This window comes from Natator depressus, chromosome 14 (assembly GCF_965152275.1).
Source record: "Natator depressus isolate rNatDep1 chromosome 14, rNatDep2.hap1, whole genome shotgun sequence".
Taxonomy (NCBI): domain Eukaryota; kingdom Metazoa; phylum Chordata; order Testudines; family Cheloniidae; genus Natator; species Natator depressus.
In genome coordinates this window covers 33904900-33923454 of record NC_134247.1, presented here as the reverse complement: position 1 = coordinate 33923454, position 18555 = coordinate 33904900, and the positions used below count along the sequence as shown (strand labels likewise).

Here is an 18555-nt window from a genome sequence, read left to right as displayed (position 1 = left end):
CATGGAGCCACTGGCGCCATTGTAAACCCCAGTACTGGAGCCCAGGGTCTCACTCCAGGAGGTGGTAAGGCCGTGTGGCCTCCCCTTGCAGAAGAGTGGGGCCCCTGGGGGGTCTGGCTCACTGAAGAAGTGGATCCTCCAAGGGACTGTTTAAAAGCTGGGGGTTAGCACTGATCCTGTGGCTCTGTGACACTTCCCCACCCCCACCCCACCTGGCCTCCCTCGTACCCCTGATCCCCCCATTCCCATTCTCCCATTCTCATTCTCACCTGGCCTCCCCAGCCTGCCCCGCTCCAGGCCCTGCATCCCCCCCGCGTGGGGTAACACTCTTGGGCAGGTCAAAAGTCTCTGGGGATTTTATTCTCGTGCTCTGGCTGTGGGGGCCCCCTAGGAGCAGAGCAGCTGGCAGGCCTCCCCCAGGCTGCTGCGGGGGTGCATGCGGCGGCGGCGCAGGCGCTGCACGCTGGCATCTACGTGGAAGCCCGTCTGCTTGTCGCGGATGGAGGCACGCAGGTGCCGCTGGGTGGCCTGCATCTGCTGCACATTGGCCGCCGCCTTCTGCAGGGAACGCTCCAGCAGCACGCTGCCCTGCGGGAGGGACAGGTGGACAGGGAACAGCGTCACCTCCCTGCAGCCGGCTGAGGTACTCCCGAATCCCACCTAACTACACCTCACCCCTAGCAGCCAGGCAAAGTCACCCTTCCTCCAGAAACACCATCACCTCCCTGTAGCAGGGTGAGGTACTCCTGCCAAGCAACGCTGTCACCCCTACAGCCATCACAGCCAGGCAAGGTACCCCCACTCAGCAACACCATCACTCCCCTATGGCTGGGGAAGGTATCTCTGCCAACCAGTGCTGTCACTCCTACAGCCATCGCAGCCAGGCAAGGTATTCCTACTCAGCAACACCATCATCCCCTACAGCCAGGCAAGATATCCCCGTCCAGTAACACCATCACCCTCATATAGCTGGGCAAGGTTCCTCCAACTAGCAGCACCATCAGCCCTGAAAGCCCCGCACAGAAAAACCATCACCCCCATAGCCATCCCAGCCATGCAAGGTACCCCCATCCAGCAAAACCTTCACCCTCATACAACCGGGCAAAGTACCCCTGCTCAGAAAGACCATTACCCCCTATAGCCATCTCAGCCATGCAAAGTACCCCCATCCAGCAACACTGTCACCACGCTACAGACACCACAACCGGGCAAGGTATCCCCGGATGGGCAACACCACTGCTCCCTACAGCCATACCAGTGGGTGAGACCCCTGGAACTTACCTGGGTGAGGATCTGGGCCTCAGGCAGTTGGGTGCCCACATGGTGCTGGTACACCCGCACCAGGGGCCGGGTCAGCTTCTCCCGCGCCTCCAGGTACTGGCTGGACTCAGGGCCCTAGAACAATGTAGCAGGGGTCAGAGCAGGGCAGCCTCACCTGGGGGAGCCCCCTCCACCCCCAGCCAGTTTCTCCTTCCCATGTCCATCCCTCGGGTGCCCCCAGCCAGTCTGCCCTTCCCCTGCCAATCCCCCCAGACAGTCCCTTCTTCCTCTGCCCATCCCGCAGGTGCTCCCAGCCGGTCCCTTTTTCCCCTGCCCATTCCCCGGGTGCCCTCAGCCGGTCCCTTCTTCCCTTCCTGCCCCTCAGCAAAGTGTCACTCCCTGCCTGCCCCAAGCTGGTCCCTCCTTCCCCCGTAAGGATAAGGCCTTTGTCTGTAGCCATATTGCAAGTCCTAAAGCCTAAGGCCTGCCTCTGCAGCCAGATTAAAAGAGCAGCAGCCATTAGCTGAGAAGCAGGAAGTCACATCCTCACATTCCATCTAAATTACACTAAAACAATGTAGTATCAGGCTGTTAAGAAGGAGACGCCATCCTAATGGCACCCACTATCACCAGATAAAGAAACAAATCTTAAGGTTGTTAAAGAAAACTTAGTTTTATAGCATTGTGTCTGTCAAGAAATCACTTATCAATAGTTGTGGTTGTGAAATCCTCATTTCTTTATTGTTTTGTCATTATGGTCCCCACTTCCCTGTTGTTTGTCTGTATGATCTCTGTCTGGTTCTTTGATTGTTTCTGTTTGTTACATAATTAATTTTGCTAGGTGTAAATTAATTACGGTGGTGGGGTAGGATTGGTTAAAAATGTTGTTACAGTGTGGTAGCATTGGTTAGTGTCATGACTGGTTAAGGTACAGCTAAGCAGGCCTCAAGTTTCACCATATAAACTGGGGACCAAAAGGAAGTTCTTTGGGAACCAACTCCAGGACACAACCCCAAGAACAGAGCTGCCAGAACTCAACACCCTGCCAATGACACTGTGCAGAAACTGGAGTTCCCGAGATGACCTGATCCTGACTGGCCATTAAGAAAAGTCCATCTGTCTCTTTAGGAGTGGTGAGCATTGTATGTGTAGCGTGTGCATTCTGGTTTTTGGTGATGGTTAATAAATAGAGGTTACGTAGGATATTGCTGTGTAAAGCTCTTTCACTGGTAAAAGATCCCATAAACCCCTCAAAAGATTAAGCCCTGAGTCTACAGGGAAAGGGTGTTTGCCCAGAGCCCACGGAGGGGTAAAGTTAGGTGCCTTTTGCCTGGAGCCCTAGGAAGTGGGAAAGGGTGGGGGTACCTAAATTAAGAGGGTTATGCCTTGAGCCCTAGGAACTGGGTAAAGGTGGGATGTCCTAGAGTGTGTGAGTAACAGAGAATTTTAGTAGGTAACACCCCTGCCCGCCCCCCAGCAAAGTTTCCCCCCACACACACCAGCCCCCAGCTCCCCTGCCCTCCCAGCACAGGGTCACCTCCCCCAACCCCCTCCGCCCCCACTCACCATGGTCATGCCCTGGGTGATGCCCAGCTCCCCGTGGAAGCGCTGGCAACGGTTCAGGGTGCTGCGCATGCCCCCCAGTGCCATGTAGAGACGCTCCTGGCCAGGGAGGGAGCACAGGGTGAGGTGTGGGGGTCACGCTGGGTCCCTGCAGGGACAGGTCACCCCAACCCCCAGGTTCAGGGACCACACCAGAGACCTTCCCCCAGCCCGTAGCTGGGGCCTGAGCCCCCGCTTGGCCTCCCAATGGGGGTGGGGCACAATCAGTCCTTTAGTGTGCCATCCCCTGCCACAGCAGTGTGGTTCTGGGCCTGTGGGTCTGATATAGGGATGGAGGCATGAGGGCAGCCTGGGGCAGGGGCTGTGGGGCTGGTATAGAGCTGGAGGGATGGGGGAGCATGGGGCAGGGGCTGTGGGGCTGATATAGAGTTGGGGGGTTGGGGGAGTTTGGGGCAGGGGCTGTAGGGCTGTTATTGAGCTGGAAGGATGGGGGAGTGTGGTGCATGGGCTGTGGGGCTGGTACAGAGCTGGGGGGATAGGGGAGCATGGGGCTAGTAAGGAGCTTGGGGGAGTGTGGGGCAGGGCAGTGGGTCTGATAAGGAGCTTGGGGTGATGGGGAGCATGGGGTAGGGGCTGTGGGTCTGGTATGGGGATGGGGGAGTGTGGGGAAGGGCTGTGGGGCTAATATAGAGCTGAGGGGATGGGGCAGTGTGGGGCAGGGTCTGTGGGTCTGGTATAGAGCTGGGAGGAGTGTGGGTCAGAGGCTGTGGGTCTGGTATAGAGCTGGGGCATGGGGGAGTGTGGGGTAGGGGCTGTTGGTCTGGTAAGGTGCTGGGGGGATGGGGGAGTGTGCGGCAGAAGCTAGTATAGGAATTATGTGACGAAGTGGGACTGTTCTTAATGTTTTCTCTGAATACTGTGTGGATGCCTCAGTTTCCCCTATGCATTTATTAAGGATCTAGGTGCTGAGATAAGGGTGTGTGATTGTTGCAGAGCCCTAGAGGGGCAGTATGATGCTGTCTGCACAGGGAATGGCCGACACCCTGTCTCCTGGCAACTGATGGCCTGGGCCTCTCCCCTGCAAGGTGCCAACTGAAGGTGTTGGAGATCAGGTGGCCTCCTTGCCCAGAAAAGGCACAAAGGCCAGAGGAGGGGCTGGAGGGAGTTTCAGTTTGGAGCTGGCTGGGGAGATGGGGGGAGGCCCAGAACCTGGGTCTGGGCTCCCCACCTCCCAAGATGGACCTGACTGAGGGGTCCTGTTTTCTGTACCTACAAGCTCTGTTTTAGACTGTGTTCCTGTCGTCTAATAAACCTTCTGATTTCATGGCTGGCTGAGAGTCATGGTGAATTGCAGGAAGTGGGTCTGCGGGGCCCTGACTCCCCCACACTCTGTGACAACTGGTGGCAGTGGTGAGATGTACTGCACCCCGTGGATGGCGCTTACTGCAGTAAGTGACTGGGGAGCAGCAAAAGGAAGGGGGATTAACGAGGACCAGGTGTGCTGAAGGCTCAGAGAGGAGCAGTTCCGGGAGGCGAAGGAGCTATGCTTAACCCCTAAGAGTGTGTGACCAGCGAGAAGGACTGTTGCAGTAACGGGGTTCCCCGGGGACTGCGGTGAGCAGTTCCAGGGGTGGAGGAGTCTGTGGCTTGACTCTGGGCGAGAGGTGATGACCTGGAGAAGAGCTGGCACAGTAGGGGTTCTACCTGGAAACAGTGGGGAGCTTAGAGCACACAGGCCTGCAAGTCCACAACAACTTGGGAACAGCAAAGTGATGGCCTATCACCATCTCCTTAAGAAGGACATTGTAAACCTGTGCAAAAAGAGAGGGTTACGCATTGGAAAGTTCACCAAAGCACTGTTAATTGTGCCGCTGGAGGACGATGACCACTCTAAGGAGCAGATTCCTGACCCAAATGGGGCTACAAGAGGATCTGGGAGCAGCTGGAGCAGTAGCCAGGCATCCCAAGGACTCCTGTCCCCAACCAGACGGGGGTCTTCACGATCAGGTTCCCCATCAGGGGATCAGAGACGGATGGAATTGGAGCTGAGTCTGAAAGAGCTGGAGGACAGTGAGAAGGAGTGAGAGGACCATGAGAGACAGCGAGAGCCCGAGAAAGAGCTGTCGGAGGAGCAGCAGCAGCATGAACTGGCGGTGGTGGAGCGGAGAGGCATAGGGGACTTCCCAGGGGTGAATGGGGATAGACCCCTTGGTGCCAGTTCCTCAGGGAACCTCAATACGAAATTGCTGCCCCTGGTTAAGGAGGGGGGGATGTGGCTGCCCACCTCACTGCCTTCGAGCAGGCTGGTGATTTGAACAAGGGGGATCCTGTGGAAAAGCCCTGGTATCTAGCTCCCTTGCTGAGTCTCAAGGCCATAGACGCGTCAGCCAGATGGATGGGGTGGTGGACAGGCTTCCACTCCTGGCCCCAGCCTATATGTCTGCGTGGACTCTCCTGGGTTCAGGCCCCTTGGACCCCCAGTGAGAGCGGAAGGTGGTGGTCAATGGGGAGACATTCCTGGGACGGAGAGAACCCTTGTCAGGCCCTGGGTGGTGCAGCCTCACCAGATGCTGAAGAGCTGTGCGACCTGGATGAAGGTCCCAGGTATGAAACCATTCGCCCTGCCTATGGTCCAGATCCCTGTGCAGACACAGGAGGGGTCAGGCTGGCTGGTAGTTGGGATTCTCAGCTGTGAGGTCCTGTTGTGGGATGCCTGTGTCTATTTGGGACAGGATCCAGACCCTGGTCCTGTAACGGCCAAGGATTTGAATTTGAATCCAGGGAACCAATCGACTGAGACTGAAATTGTCAGTGAAAATCAAATGACCTGGCTGGCAGGGGGGAGGAGCTGCTAGGCTTGGGATACCTGCCTGTCTGTAACCAGAGCCCTGGGGCTGAGTGGGACGGAGAGATGCTCCCCGCCCCCCTGCACACTGGAAAGGGGTCTCACGATGGCTCTGATGCTGTGACCAAAGCAGCGAGCTCGCTGCCTAATCCCACTGGGACAGCCAGGGCAGCGCTGAGCATGGTGGGAGCTGAGACCCCAGCTGAGTGGGCGGACACACAGGCAGGGCAGGTCAGCTGCCAACCAGGTTTGCCTTGTCCAGACGTGCTGCTGGGACAGGGCTCAGTGGGGCTGTGACCCCAGGCCCAGCCAGCGAGAGGGAACAGGTCCCCATCCCTTCCCCAAGAGCTGAATTCCAGACCGAGCTGCAGGATGCCTCCTTGGAGAAGCTGAGGGAACTTGCTGGCCACAGCACTGCAAACCCCCTTGGGGAAGGCTGCAGGGAAAGATTGCTGTGGGAGAAGGATTCCTGTACTGGGAATGGGCTCCCCAAGGGGAAGTAGAACTGTGGGGAATCAGGAGGCAGCTGGTGGTGCCAGCTTTATCAAGCTGCACCCTGTGGAAAGGAGCGACTCTGGAAGGGTATGCAGTGCTGCTCTGCCGGCATCTATAACACTAACTGTGAATTTCGTAAGATCCTTCCACCTGCAAGATTTAAATGCATGGCAAGGAGCTGGCCCACGATGCTCCTCTCTCAGGACACCCGGGGATCCAGTGCCCCAGGCAGCAGCGGTGGCAGAACTTTTTCTGGCCCGGAATCTGTGACGCAGCCCAGCAGGACTGCAGGTCCTGTGACCCCTTCCAGAGCGTGGGGAAGGCCCAGCTCCCTTGAGACCCCTGCCTATCATAGAGGAACCTTTCCGGAACATAGTGGAGCCCCTCAGCAAGGCAACCCATTCGGGAAGAAATACATCCTGGTGGTGATGGATTTCGCCACCCACTACCCAGAGGCAGTGGCTCTGTCCTCCACCGAGGCAGACACTGTGGCAGACACGCTGCTGACTATCTTCAGCAGAGCAGGGGTCCCCAGCAAGGTCCTTACAGACCAGGGGTCCAATTTCATGTCAGCCCTGCTCCAGGGCTTGTGGGAGAAATGTGGGGTCTAGCCTTCCTGGGTCTCTGCATATCACCCTCAGTCCAATGGGCTGGCGGAGAGATTTTATGGACCCTGAGGATGATGCTGAGGACTTTTATGAATCAGCATCTGCAGAATTGAGACAGACCACTGGGAACAAACCATCCCGATGTGTAGAAAGAATAGTAAATATGGCAGGCGACCAGCTTGGCTTAACAGTGAAATACTTGCTGATCTTAAACACAAAAAAGAAGCTTACAAGAAGTGGAAGATTGGACAAATGACCAGGGAAGAGTATAAAAATATTGCTCGGGCACGCAGGAGTGAAATCAGGAAGGCCAATCCACACTTGGAGTTGCAGCTAGCAAGAGATGTTAAGAGTAACAAGAAGGGTTTCTACAGGTATGTTAGCAACAAGAAGAAGGTCAGGGAAAGTGTGGGCCCTTTACTGAATGGGGGAGGCAACGTAGTGACAGAAGATGTGGAAAAAGCTAATGTACTCAATGCTTTTTTCGCATCTGTCTTCACGAACAAGGTCAGCTCCCAGACTACTGCACTGGGCAGCACAGCATGGGGAGGAGGTAACCAGCCCTCTGTGGAGAAAGAAGTGGTTCAGGACTATTTAGAAAAGCTGGACGAGCACAAGTCCACGACGCCAGATGCACTGCATCCAAGAGTGCTAAAGGAGTTGGCGGATGTGATTGCAGAGCCATTGGCCCTTATCTTTGAAAACTCATGGCGATCGGGGGAGGTCCCGGATGACTGGAAAAAGGCTAATGTAGTGCCCATCTTTAAAAAAGGGAAGGAGGAAGATCCGGGGAACTACAGGCCAGTCAGCCTCACCTCAGTCCCTGGAAAAATCATTGAGCAGGTCCTCAGGGAATCAATTCTGAAGCACTTCGAGGAGAGGAAAGTGATCAGGAACAGACAGCATGGATTCACCAAGGGCAAGTCATGCCTGACTAATCTAATTACCTTCTATGATGAGATAACTGGCTCTGTGAACGAGGGGAAAGCAGTGGATGTGATATATCTTGACTTTAGCAAAGCTTTTGATACAGTCTCCCACAGTATTCTTGCCAGCAAGTTAAAGAAGTATGGGCTGGATGAATGGACTATAAGGTGGATAGAAAGATGGCTAGATTGTTGGGCTCAACGGGTAGCGATCAATGGCTCCATGTCTAGTTGGCAGCCGGTATCAAGTGGAGTGCCCCAAGAGTCGGTCCTGGGGCTGGTTTTGTTCAATATCTTAGTTAATTATCTAGAGGATGGTGTGGACTGCACCCTTAGCAAGTTTGCAGATGACACTAAACTGGGAGGAGTGGTAGATATGCTGGAGGGTAAGGATAGGATACAGAGGGACCTAGACAAATTAGAGGATTGGGCCAAAAGAAATCTGATGAGGTTCAACAAGGACAAGTGCAGAGTCCTGCACTTAGGACGGAAGAATCCCATGCACCGCTACAGACTAGGGACCGAGTGGCTAGGCAGCAGTTCTGCAGAAAAGGACCTAGGGGTTACAGTGGACGAGAAGCTGGATATGAGTCAACAGTGTGCCCTTGTTGCCAAGAAAGCTAATGGTATTTTGGGCTGTATAAGTAGGGGCATTGCCAGCAGATCAAGCGATGTGATCATTCCCCTCTATTCGGCATTGGTGAGGCCTCATCTGGAGTACTGTGTCCAGTTTTGGTCCCCACGCTACAAGAAGGATGTGGAAAAATTGGAAAAAGTCCAGCGGAGGGCAACAAAAATGATTAGGGGGCTGGAGCACATGACTTATGAGGAGAGGCTGAGGGGACTGGCATTATTTAGTCTGCAGAAGAGAAGAATGAGGGGAGATTTGATAGCTGCTTTCAACTACCTGAAAGGGGGTTCCAAAGAGGATGGATCTAGACTGTTCTCAGTGGTACCGGTTGATAGAACAAGGAGCAATGGTCTCAAGTTACAGTGTGGGAGGTTTAGGTTAGATATTAGGAAAAACTTTTTCACTAGGAGGGTGGTGAAGCACTGGAATGGGTTACCTAGAGAGATGGTGGAATCTCCTTCCTTTGAGGTTTTTAAGGTCAGGCTTGACAAAGCCCTGGCTGGGATGATTTAATTGGGGATTAGGTCCTGCTTTGAGCAGGGGGTTGGACTAGATGACCTCCTGAGCTCCATTCCAACCCTGATATTCTATGAAGTACCTGCCCCGCCTGAAGTACAGGGAAGTGCCCCAGGAATCCACAGCGTTCTTCCCTTTCGAGCTGCTGTATGGGAGGAGAGTGAGGGGACCCCTGGACCTGGTACGGGACGGTTGGGAGGAGAAGCGGGAAGACCCCCTGGCGGATCTCTTCCCTGAGATGGGAGCCAATCCTCCCATCAGGAGTCCCCCGTTCAGAGTCACTGGGCAAACAGCCCTGAACCTGGAGAGAGAGGTCAAGGTCACGCTGGCTTTAGAGGTGATCCAGCCATTCAACAGCCCATGGGCCTTACCTGTGGGGCTGGTCCCCAAGAAAGACGGGTCGATCCGATTCTTTGGGGACTATCAGAAGCTTAATGCCATCAATGTGTCCAATGCCTACCCCATGCCTAGACCTGGTGAGATTCTAGACAAGCTGGCGGGGGGCTCATTACCTCTCTACTATGGATCTCACCAAGAGCGACTGGCAGGTGCCTTTGGACCCAGATACCAGGTTGAAATCTGCCTTCACCACCCCTTTGGGGCTCTGAGTTCCTGGTCCTGCCTTTCGACTTCAAGGGGGCATCGGCCACCTCCCAGCGCCGGGTGAATCAGTTACTGAGGGGGATGGAGAACTTGGCCCTGGCATACATTGATGATATCTGTGTCTTTAGCCAGACCTGGGATTAATACATGTCCCAGGTGAAGAGGTTGCTGGGCTGCCTCAAGGAGGCAGGACTGATGGTAAAAGCTGGAAAGTGTAAAGTGGGGATGGCAGAGGTATCGTACCTGGGCCACAAGGTGGGGAGCAGCTGCCCAAGCCCAGAGCCGGCCAAGGTGGAGACAATCAGAGATTGGCCCATTCTCCAGACCAAGAAACAGGTCCAGGCCTTTATCAGGATGGCGGGGTACTCGGAGGTTTGTACCACACTTTAGCTCCCTAGCTGCCCCCATCACTGATCTATGTGAGAAGGGTAAGCCAGACAAGGTGATCTGGACTGAGCAGCGCCAGAGGGCTCTCTGTGTGCTGAAGGAGGCTCTAATCCAGGGCCCAGTAAATCTGGTAAACCCAGACTTTGCCAAGCCCTTTACAGTGTTCACTGATGCCTCAGACTCAGGTCTGGGCACGATGCTGATGCAAGCTGTTGCTAAGGGGGAGAGGCACCCCATCGGGTACCTGAGCAAGAAGCTGCTGTCCCGGGAGCAGAACTATGCGGTCATAGAGAAGAAATGCCTGGCCATGGTGCAGGCCCTTAAAAAGCTGCAGCTGTATCTATTTGGGCAGCGCTTTACTGTGTATACTGACCACTCTTCCCTGATGTGGCAGAGCTGGGGGGATGGGGGAGTGTGGGGCAGGGGCTGTGGGTCTGGTATAATGCTGGGGGAGTGTGGGGAGTGTGTGGCAAGGGCTGTGGGGTTAGTAAGGAGCTTGGGGTGATGGGGGTAGCCTGGGGCAGGGGCTGTGGGGTTGGTATAGAGCTGGGGGGCTGTGGGGGGCTGGTATAGGAATGGGGGGAGTGTGGGGCATGGGCTGTGGGTCTGGAGCTGGGGTGATCGGGGTAGCCTGAGGCAGGGGCTGTGGGTCTGGTGTAGAGCTGTGGGTGTGGGGGGAGTGTGGGGCAGGGGCTGTGGGTCTGGTATAGTGCTGGGGAGATGGGGGGAGTGTGTGGCAAGGGATGTGGGGTTAGTAAGGAGCTTGGGATGATGAGGGTAGTCTGGGTCAGGGGCTGTGTGGCTGGTATAGAGGTGGGGGATTGGGGGGAGCATGGTGCAGTGGCTGTGGAGCTGGTATACAGCTGAGAGCCTGGGGGAGCGTGGGGCACAGGCTGTGGGTCTGGTATAGAGCTGGGGGCACAGGAGCAGTGTGGGGCAGGGCTGTGGGTCTGGTATGGGGATGAGGGAGAGTGGGGCAGGGTCTGTGGGTCTGGTATAGAGCTGGGGGGATGGGCGAGTGTGGGGCAGGGGCTGTGGGTCTGGTATAGAGCTGGGGGGATGGGCGAGTGTGGGGCAGGGGCTTTGGGTCTGGTATGGGGATGTGGGGAGTGTGGGGCAGGGGCTTTGGGACTGGTATAGAGCTGGGGAATGTGGGAATGTGGGGCAGGGGCTCCCCCAGCTAGGCAGAAAGCCCCACTGGTTTGGGGGCTCCGGGCAATTTATGGGGCAGGTATGAGGAAGTGGGAATTTTCCATTATAGTTTGATGATGCCTGTGTGTGCCTCAGTTTCTCCTCACTTGTGCAGGGCTCCCCGGGGTGGGGCCAGACTGTTGGCTCTCCAGGCAGGTCAGTCTGAATGTAGCCTGGCTGACTGAGCTGCGGCGTGTCACTGGGGAAGGACTGGCCGAGGCCCACCCCGGCTCAGTGGCGAATGCACGTGGACAAGGGGAAGGCCATTCTCCCAGCCATGCCCTGAGTGCCCAGTGTCCCAGAGGGAACCGGATCCCCCTGCTCTGCGCAGGGAGGCTGGGCACAGACTGGGCTCGCCAGCAGAGAGCAGGGCTGGAGCCCAGAGGCTCTATCTAGGAAGCAGGCCTGCCAACGGGACGGGTGCGGGAAAAGGGGGCAATTTCCCATGGGCCCGGGAGATTTAAAAGGGTGCGTTGTAGTACCAGCGGCCACAGAGGCAGTGACAGGGTAAGGGGTTCCATGGGGGGCAGCATGCGGGGGGCCAGAGGCAGGTGAAGGGCTTCTGTGGGAGGCAGGGGCAGGAGGACAGGTGGGGTACTTTGGGGGGCAGCATGTGGGGGGATGAGGCAGGGGGAAGGGTTCGTCTGGAGCAACATGTGGGGGGAGATGGGGAGGCTCTGTGGGGGGCAGCATGTGGAGGACAGGGGCAGGGTGAGGGGTTCCGTGGGGGGCAGCATGTGGGGGGCAGGGGGAGCGGTTCTATGGGGGGCAGGAGCAGAGGGAGGGGTTCCGTGGGAGCAGCGTGTGGGTGAAGGGATAGGGGTTCTGTGGGGGGCAGCATGTGGGAGGGACGGGTTTCCGTGGGGTGCAGCTTGCAGGGGAAGCAGGGTTTCTGTGGGAGGCAGCGTGCTGAGGGAGGGGCGGGGTTCCATGCAGGGCAGCATGCGGGGGGGGGGGTAGAGGCAGGGGGAGGGGTTCCATGGTGGTAGGGGGAGGGCTGGGATTCCATGGGGGGCAGTGTGCGGGGGGCAAGGGGCAGCGGGAGGGATGGGGTTCTGTGGGGGGCAGCTTGCGGGGGTGACAGGGGGCGGGGTTCCGTGTGGGGCAGGGGTTCCATGTGGGGAAGCGTGGGGGGGGGGCAAGGAGCATGCCCTCTCCGTACCTTGAGCGCCAGGGTCTCATCCATCTTGCGCTGCAGACTGCCATCGAGGGCAGCCTGGGCCTGGTGGCGCGTGGCCGTGGCCTGGGCCGTGGCTGCCCTGAGCGTGGCCAGCACCTCCTTGGAGCGCAGGGTCAGGCACCGCGCCTCCTCAATGGCCGCCGCGCACTCTGGGGGGACATGGGGTCAGAACTGCACCCCGGCCGGGCAGACCCCAGCCCTCCCTCTGTGACACAGTGACCCCAACGCCGTCCATGGGCCTGGGGGGGTGAACACGGGGAAGGGGTCTGGGGGGCAGGATCAAAGGGGTGAGGGGAGCTGGGGGTGCATATGGGGGTGCTGTGGGGGGTTTAGTGGAGTCCTGGAGGGACACACTGGGAGTCTAAGGCAGGGGTCCCTGGGGGAGCTCTTGGGGGGCTGAGAGGAGGGTCCCTGGGGAAGACTGAAGGGGGGCAGAGAGGGAGTCCCTGGAATGGAGTGGGGCAGGCCATACCTGGCATGTAGGACTCAGTGGGGCTGGGCTTGTGAGTGGGGGGCAATGGGGGTACTCATGGGCTGAGGGGGCTCTTGGGGGGGTCCCTGGGAGTCAATGGGGTGGGGGTCCCTGGGAGTACATGGGCTGAGAGGAGCTGAGTGATGGGTGGTCTCCGGAGGTACACAGGGGCTCTGGGGGGGGGGTCCCTGGGATGGGGTGGGGCCGGGCCGTACCTGGCGTGTAGGGCCCGATGGGGCTGAGCTCATGAGTGGGGGCAAATGGGGGTACACAGGGGCCGAGGGGGGCTCTTGGAGGGCTGCGGGGGGTCCCCAGGGTGGAGCGGGCCAGGCCATACCTGGCGTGTAGGGCCCAACAGGGCTGGCCTCCGGGGTGGGGTTCCTCACTACGAAGGGGGACGAGGGCCGGCTTAAGCTAAGCCAGGAGTCACGCTCGGCCTCCAGCAGCACCATGCGCAGCGGCTGCCCCAGCAGCTCCAGCACCTGCCCCCGCTCCTGGCACAGTGCCCCCAGGGTGTGCCGGCACCCACTCAGTGCCTGGCACAGGGGACATGGGTCAGTGTGCCCCCCCACACCCTCAAACCCCACACCTGCCCAGAGCCTGGCACGGGGAACAGGGGTCAGTGTGTCCCCCTCACCCTCAAACTCCCACATCTGCTCAGTGCTTGGCACGGGGAACAGGTGTCAGTGTGTCCCCCTCACTCCCCACATCCGCCCAGGGCCTGACACAGGAAACACAGATCAGTGTGCCCCCCACACTCGCCCGGCTCCTGCCAGAGAGCGCGCCAGTGTGAGTGCCCAGCTCAGAGACAGCTGCGGTCAGAGGGACCAATCTCTGCAGCACCTCTCTCAGCGCAAGATTGGGGAGGGCCCAGCACAGCAAGGGGGAAGCCATGGGCAGGGGGGTGGAACCTGGGCAGGAGGGGTGGAAGGATAGATGTGGGTCAATCCCTGGGGTGGAGCAGGCTCTGCGGGTGAGACGCCCTGACCACAGGGCAGGCTGGCGACTGGCAGGCAAAGAGCACAGCGAGGGACAGAGCAAGGGACTCAAAACAGGACAGCAGGGGATGGCCCAAGGGGGCACAGGTTGAGCTGAGCTGCTCCCTTTGCGCTGGGTTTTCGTGGGGGATGCCAGGGCAGCCTGGCAAGAGGGGCAAATGGGGAGACACCGGCAGGGAGCTGGCACATCGGGCGCCCAGGGGAGGGGCCAGCGCCCAGGCTACGATGGGAAGACGCATCAGTGGGTAGCATGGGTGGGGGAGACAGCCCCAACCTGTCACTACAGAACCCCCAGGCTGCGGCCCAGAGGGGGGTGCACTCTTTGCCAGCCACCAGGGAGGTGACAGTACTCCTGGCGCTGACATAGTGGGCTAAGGGCAGCTGGCATCCCGCTGAGAAGGGGCCCCGGCTCCAGCACCTGGTCCAGTGCCCCAGAGGGACCAGAGTGGGATACTGGACTGTGGGTTGCCGGGCTTTTCAGTGCCCGGGACAGAGTGCTGAGTGCACCGCGGAGCTCGAGCACCTGTCAGCAGGGGGTGCGGCAGAGGAAGGAGCTGGTCGCCCAGCCCCAAGGGGGCATACTGGCAGGGATGGCAACCACCCGACACACCCGCTCACCCACTGCCAGACTGACCGGTTAGTGCCCAGCACCTGCCCTGGCATCTAGTTGCTGTCTAGGCCTGTGACCCTCCCTCCCCCGGCCCCACCTTGAGGTGCGCCTCCGACATGTCCATGTGCCCTTCCAGCTCCACCTTCAGCCTCTGCAGCTCCTTGCGTTCCCACCGCAGCAGTGCGTCCACCTGGTCTGGGGCCTGGGGGTGGGGGGACATGGGCAGAGACGGGGGCAGGGTGAATGCTTAGCCCTCAGCAAAGCCAGCCATTCCAGGCTCAGTGCTGGCTGTGCTGGGGGAATCTGGGGCGGGAGGGGGCTGGGGGTGTGTGGTGGAGATATGGGGTGGATAGGTGTGGGGGTATCACCTGCTCTGGGGGTGGGGCGGTGCCCATGGGTGGCCATGCTGGGGAAGGGGGTGAGTGTAAGGGATACGGGGCATGGGGAGGATGGGGAACACCTGGGGACTCTCATCTGCTCAGTGGGGGCCCGTGCTGGGCAGGGATGTGGGGTGCATGAGTTGTCAGTGCCCATGACAGGTTGTGATGGGGGGTGATGGGGCACAGGGGGTGGATAAAGAGTGTGGGACTATGGGGGCCTTCTCACTTGTTTGGTGGGGGATTGGTCCCGGTGCCTGGCCATGCTGGGAGGTGGTGGGGCACAGAGGGGTATATGCAACATGGGGGTATATGGGGCATGGGGCCACACAAGGGGTGGGGGGCTTTCACTGGCACAGTGTGGAGCTGTTGCCTGCCCTGTGGGGATGATATGGAGCTCAGGGGGCTCTCACCTGCTCGGTGAGGGGGGCGGGTCAGTGCCCGCACTTGGCCAGGCTGGGGGAGTGGCACGGCTTGGGGGGATATGAGGTGTATCAGGGATACGGGCCATGGGGGGATGTCACCTGCAGGTGCCTGTGTCTGGGTGCACTGGGGGGGACATGGAGTGCTGGGGCTATGGGGCATGGGAGGGAAACAGGCAGGGCAAGATATGGGGTGTGGGGGGAATGGGGCCTGGTGAGATATGAGGTAGGGGGCTGTCACCTGCTCAGTGGGGGGCGGGTGTCAATGCCAGCATCTGGCTATGCTGGGGGGTGATGGGCACAGGGGTGTGTGTGTGGAACATTGGGTGTGGGTGAATATGGGATCTGGGGGGTGCTCACCTGCTTGGTGGGGGACATGGGGTGTGGATAAGGAGTGAGGGGGATATGGGGCACAGGGGATATGGAGCACACAGGGATACAAGTTATTGGAGCTCCCACCTGCTCGATGGGGGGCTGGTGTCCATGCCTGGGATAGGGGGTACACAGGGCATGGGGGGATAGAGGGCACATGGGAAATGGGGCATGGGGGTTACAGGGCAGGGGCGCTCATCTGCTCGGCTAGGGACCCATCCCTGCACTTGGCCATGCTGGGGGGATGTGGGGCACGGGGGATAGAGGGCACAGGGGAAATGAGGTGCGGGGTATATAGGGTGGGGGCTCTCATCTGCTTGGCTGGGGGCCAGTGCCTGCACCTGGCCCTGCTGGGGGGTTACGGGACATGGGGGATACAGGGCGCCAGGGGATAGAGGGCACAGGTGGAAAATGGGGCATGGGGGATATGGGGCATGAGGGGATAGAGGGCACAGACGGGGAAATGGGGTGCGGGAGATACGAGGGGGGGTCTCACCTGCTCGGCCGGGGGCCGGTGCCCGCGCACCAGAGCACTTTGCCGGTTGGTGAGCAGCGCGGTGCGCACCTTGGCCAGGGCGGCATCGAGGTGTTGGCGTGACAGGTTGAGGCACTTGGCCTGCTCGTTGAGCTCAGTGAGTGCCTGGCGCAGTCGGCTGACCACCAGGCGCACAGCGCTGGCATAGTGGGCGGCCAGCCCGTTGCTCTGGCTGGCGCAGTGGTCCCGGAAGCAGGGCAGGGGCAGCTGGCTCACCCAGGGTGGGGGCTTCATCTTGCTCTTCCACAGCGTGATGCCTGGCCCCTCGGGTGGCTTCTCCAGCGTCTCACCAGCCGCCGTCACGTCCAGCTTAAAACGCCAGCCCTGCAGCCGAGTGCGGCGCTCGTAGGGCGTCTCCTGGGGCTGGCCTGGGGGCTGCGGTGGGCGCCACTGCGCCACCGCCTCCCGCCAGCAGCGCCCCCGCAGCTGCTGCGCCGCCCGCATTGTGGCCTTGGCCTCATTGCGCCAGGCCTCCGGGCCCGCCTGGCCCCGCAGCAGCTCATCGGGGGGTCCCATGGCCAAGCTGTGGGGAAAAGAGGGGTCAGCACCGCCTGGCTTGGGAGAGCCCCTCTGCCACAGACAGCCAGGGTCCTGAGCCCCGTCTCCCATCCCCTTCAAGGTGCCTTCCGGCCTGGGACCACCCAGCTCAGGGTTACTCCAGCCCTACGGTGTGTGAATGGGTCTGACACAGGGCAGGGCATACTGGGCTGGCTGGGCCTATGGGTCAGATCTGAGGGGCAGGGAGAGGCAGGAGGGATAGGAGGCTAGCTACCCAGTGGGTCAGACCTCGGGGATAGGGAGGGGTGGGGGATAGGGGGCTGGTAGAGCCCTGTGAGTCAGATCCAGGGGGCAGGGAGTGATGGGGGGATAAGGGGCTGGCTACCTGGTGGATCAGATCTGGGGGCAGGGAGGGGTGGGGGTATAGGGGACTGGCTGGCCCATGGGTCAGACCTCAGGGGCAGAGAGGGGCCTGCTCCATGGTCAGACCTGGGGGCAGGGAGAGGTGGAGGTTATGGGGCTGGCTGGCCCGTGGATCAGACCTGGGTGTAGGAAGGGGCAGGAGGCTGGGGAGTTGGCTGACTTGTGGTCAGGGCAGGGAGGGGCAGGAGGCTAGGGGGCTGGCTTCCCCATGGTGGCTCTCCCTGCCTGCGAGGAGCCTTCCTGCCTGTATGGGATCAGGACGATACCAGCTCTCTGTGCCCCATGGGTGGATGCCCCAGTGCTGGCGACAATGCCAGATCCTGGGAGCTCCCCCCAGGCACCCGCCTCCCTCCTCACCCGCACCGCCTCTCAGGGTCTGTGTCTCGCCATGGAGACGGTTGCCACGGCAGCGGGTACTCACCTCACAATGCCTCCGTCCCATACAGTTGTGTGTATGTGTGTGGGATCACGTCTGACGTGGCCTGGAGGGAAAAGGGGGAGCCATGGGGGGATCAAACCCTCTGAGCCAGCGGGAAGCAGACAGATAGGATTTTGCCCCTGGCACCAGGCCCAATCCTGGAGGGGGAGCTGCGGGGATGGGCAGTGTCTCTTCAGGGAAAGGGGTTGGAGTGACCATAGTGCGAGTAAGGATCTCACTACTGCTGCCAGCGGGGTGTTGGCACTCGCAGCAGTTATGCATACTAGGCCCAAGTGTCCTTGGCCCCCCCGCCTGGAGGCACTCGCAGCAGTTATGCTGAGGATCTGCAACAATATGTTGCAAAGTCAGACTGCCTGAAACTAAACAAGGCAAACAGGGCAGATATGGAAGAACAATGCTGAATAAAGCAGCTTTACGTATGGTTTAACAGATGGTACAGAGAACAAGGGAACTAGCTGGGAACTGGATTGGCTGGCTATATGGATACTTAGGGCAGCTTACTATTGGATAAGTATGCTGAAGAAAGTATGTATAAAAGCCTGTGTAACTTCCTGCTCTGTGTGCAGGATTTGAGATTCTATTCTCCCTGTACCTTGTTTGCAGCTGCAAATAAACTTTTCTGCTTCTCCACCCCGTTGTGATTATTGGGTGACGCATACCGGGTAACGAACCCCTGCTGTTGTTCGTCTCTGGCACTGGGTGCCGGCAACAGGGCGGAGAGCTCCCGTGCATACCGTGCATAAGCAAGGACAGCCTGGGCCACCCTCCCCTAGTGTCCCTAGCTGGGGAGAGCGGGACCAGGGGACAGAGAGCAATTCACTCTGGGAAGGGGGCTCCCACCATCTGGCCAGCTGGGAGGCAGGAGGCCAGAGCCTGGGGCTCGGCGGACCAGGGCTGGGGGATGCCCTGCTTGCCGCCAGTGCCAGGCCCAGGCACACCGTCACCGTGACACGCGGCTATGCAGACCCTGCATAGCAGGACCAGTTGCCATGACCCAGGGATTGGCCATGGTGTTCGGGGCAAGTTGAGAGCCTGAACAGGGCCTGCTGGGGCTGGGCTGAACAGCCCCTGGAGGGGACACACCCGCCCCCTTCTGCCAGCCCATCCCGCGGTGCCAATAACATCTCCACCCGCATGACCCATCCTGACGGGATATGCTGTAGGGATTATTGTGGGGCATTTCTCCGACCTGTTGCTCAGACTG

General features: G+C 59.4%; 2 protein-coding genes across 2 annotated transcripts in view; one reads left to right on the top strand and one right to left on the bottom strand.

The window, feature by feature from the left end:
* Positions 1-18555, top strand: part of LOC141998762 (uncharacterized) — a 406176-nt gene that overhangs the window by 231307 nt on the left and 156314 nt on the right. The gene's annotated exons all lie outside the window — the stretch shown is intronic.
* TEKTL1 (tektin like 1) lies at positions 265-17237 on the bottom strand. Its single transcript, XM_074971699.1, has 8 exons — positions 17179-17237; positions 15953-16514; positions 14383-14487; positions 13015-13213; positions 12188-12354; positions 2827-2922; positions 1282-1395; positions 265-588 (listed from the first exon to the last, which is right to left on the bottom strand). The coding sequence occupies exons 2-8, from the start codon at positions 16505-16507 to the stop codon at positions 388-390; spliced, it is 1437 nt and encodes a 478-aa protein (XP_074827800.1). The 5' UTR covers positions 16508-16514; positions 17179-17237; the 3' UTR covers positions 265-387.

Excerpts from the sequence above, each read along its gene's own strand:
- TEKTL1 (XM_074971699.1), bottom strand. The coding sequence starts at position 16,507 with ATGGGACCCCCCGATGAGCTGCTGCGGGGCCAGGCGGGCCCGGAGGCC. Across the intron at positions 12,355-13,014 it reads TGTTGGGCCCTACACGCCAG|AGTGCGCGGCGGCCATTGAG; the intron begins GTATGGCCTGGC and ends ATGTCCCCCCAG. Across the intron at positions 1,396-2,826 it reads TCACCCAGGGCATGACCATG|GGCCCTGAGTCCAGCCAGTA; the intron begins GTGAGTGGGGGC and ends ACATTGTTCTAG.